Here is a 1605-nt window from a genome sequence, read left to right on the forward strand (position 1 = left end):
TTTCGTCCTACCAGCTCGCTTTGATTTCAAAATTTTGAGTTCAAGAGAAAGCAAGAAATCCAACGATAGGCAGTTTTTCCAAGTGTGTGCCGCTTATAGTAAGTGCACAGTTAAGTCAGTGTGTGTCTGTGTGTGTGTGTGTGTGTGTGTGTGTGTGTGTGTGTGTGTGTGTGTGTGTGTGTGTGTGTGTGTGTGTGTGTGAGTAAATACAGACTTGGGGGTTTAGTTTGTCTTTAGAGTTGGATGTGTTGGTTTTTAGTCCAACGCGAGCAGCGGCTGCATGTTGTCTTCGTCAGTTTTCACTTTGTCGGGTCGTTTCAAAACGCCGGGCTCCACCACCGACTGAGATCTGCAACGGAGATATACGGTTAGAGAGATGGATGGAGGGAGGGATGGAGGGAGGGAGGGAGGGATGGAGGGAGGGAGGGAGGGAGGGATGGAGGGAGGGATAGAGGGAGGGAGGGAGGGAGGGAGGGATGGATGGATGAATTATAGCATATTTTTATTTTATTTTATTATCATATAATCATATTATTATTGGTTATTATTGGTTCTACTTAGTTAAATGTTTGCAAAATGTTTAACTTTTAAGTGTGACTAAATTTGGAAATTTATTTTCTAATTTAAAGTACTGGGATGAATGAGCTTCCATTCATTTACCATATCGTGCATCGGGAAAGAGCATTTTTACACACTGGTTTTATATGAAAATATTTGTAATATGCAGCTATTGTTATCTATTTAGTGATGTCATGTTTTTCAGCTGAATACTCAAATACTTTTTTTAATACACAGATAATTTATTACCGACTTTATGTTGGTACCAAGCTACTAACTGACTGATCATTTCAGATCCACAGTTACATTCTGAGCTCATGTTGTAGTGTTTGTTTCACTGTCTCAATGTCTTTGAGTGAGTGAGTGAGTCAGAGAGTGTAACGTGGTGTGGAGATGGTTTACTGTCATAGTGAATTACACCACACAGTCAGTAGCCCATAGGGGGGAATGATACTCCATGAAATGTCAAACGCATTCACAGCTCTATGATGCCCAAAACACTCTCTCTCTGTCAACTGGGCAAGTGTCCTTTAAGTCTGCGTACACATAAACTATGATTCACACACTATTAGTTTCAAAAGCCAACAGCTGATTTACTTTTTCTTAAGTGAAGGGAGAGTGATAAGTTTGTTATTGTGTTAAAACACTTATATATTATATAAAACAAATACCCTTAATGAAACTAAATACTGAAATACCACAGAAGATGGAAAAAAATGGGTCCTTCTCTGCATGTCATTCCCCTCTCTGACCCATTTCATATCTGTCTCTTCAAACTGTCTAATAAAGCATAAAAAAAATGCCAAAAAAAAATCTTTAATAATGGATTGGATTTATATAGTGCTTTTCTCGCACTAAAGCGGTTCCAGGTTCCATTCATTCACACACAGTCATACCGGTGGTGGTAAGCTACGATAAGTAGCCACAGCTGCCCTGGGGCAGACTGACGGAAGCGTGGCTGCCATTCAGCGCCTACGGCCCCTCCGACCACCACCTCAAACACACAGCAATCATACACATTCACACGAGGCAAGGTGGGTGAAGTGT

The 1605-nt window shown here is 40.7% G+C and overlaps 1 protein-coding gene across 1 annotated transcript in view; it reads right to left on the reverse strand.

Annotated features, from left to right (window-relative positions):
- Nucleotides 1–255: 255 nt before the first annotated feature.
- Nucleotides 256–1605, reverse strand: part of clvs2 (clavesin 2) — a gene marked incomplete at both ends in the record, with an annotated part of 22620 nt that continues 21270 nt past the window's right edge. The window contains one exon of the mRNA XM_080047966.1: nt 256–349. Within this exon, the coding sequence (XP_079904092.1) occupies nt 256–349 (94 nt within the window). The remainder of the gene's footprint in view (nt 350–1605) is intronic.

This window comes from Ammodytes marinus (genome assembly GCF_949987685.1).
Source record: "Ammodytes marinus genome assembly, chromosome: 19".
Classification (NCBI taxonomy): Eukaryota; Metazoa; Chordata; class Actinopteri; order Uranoscopiformes; family Ammodytidae; genus Ammodytes; species Ammodytes marinus.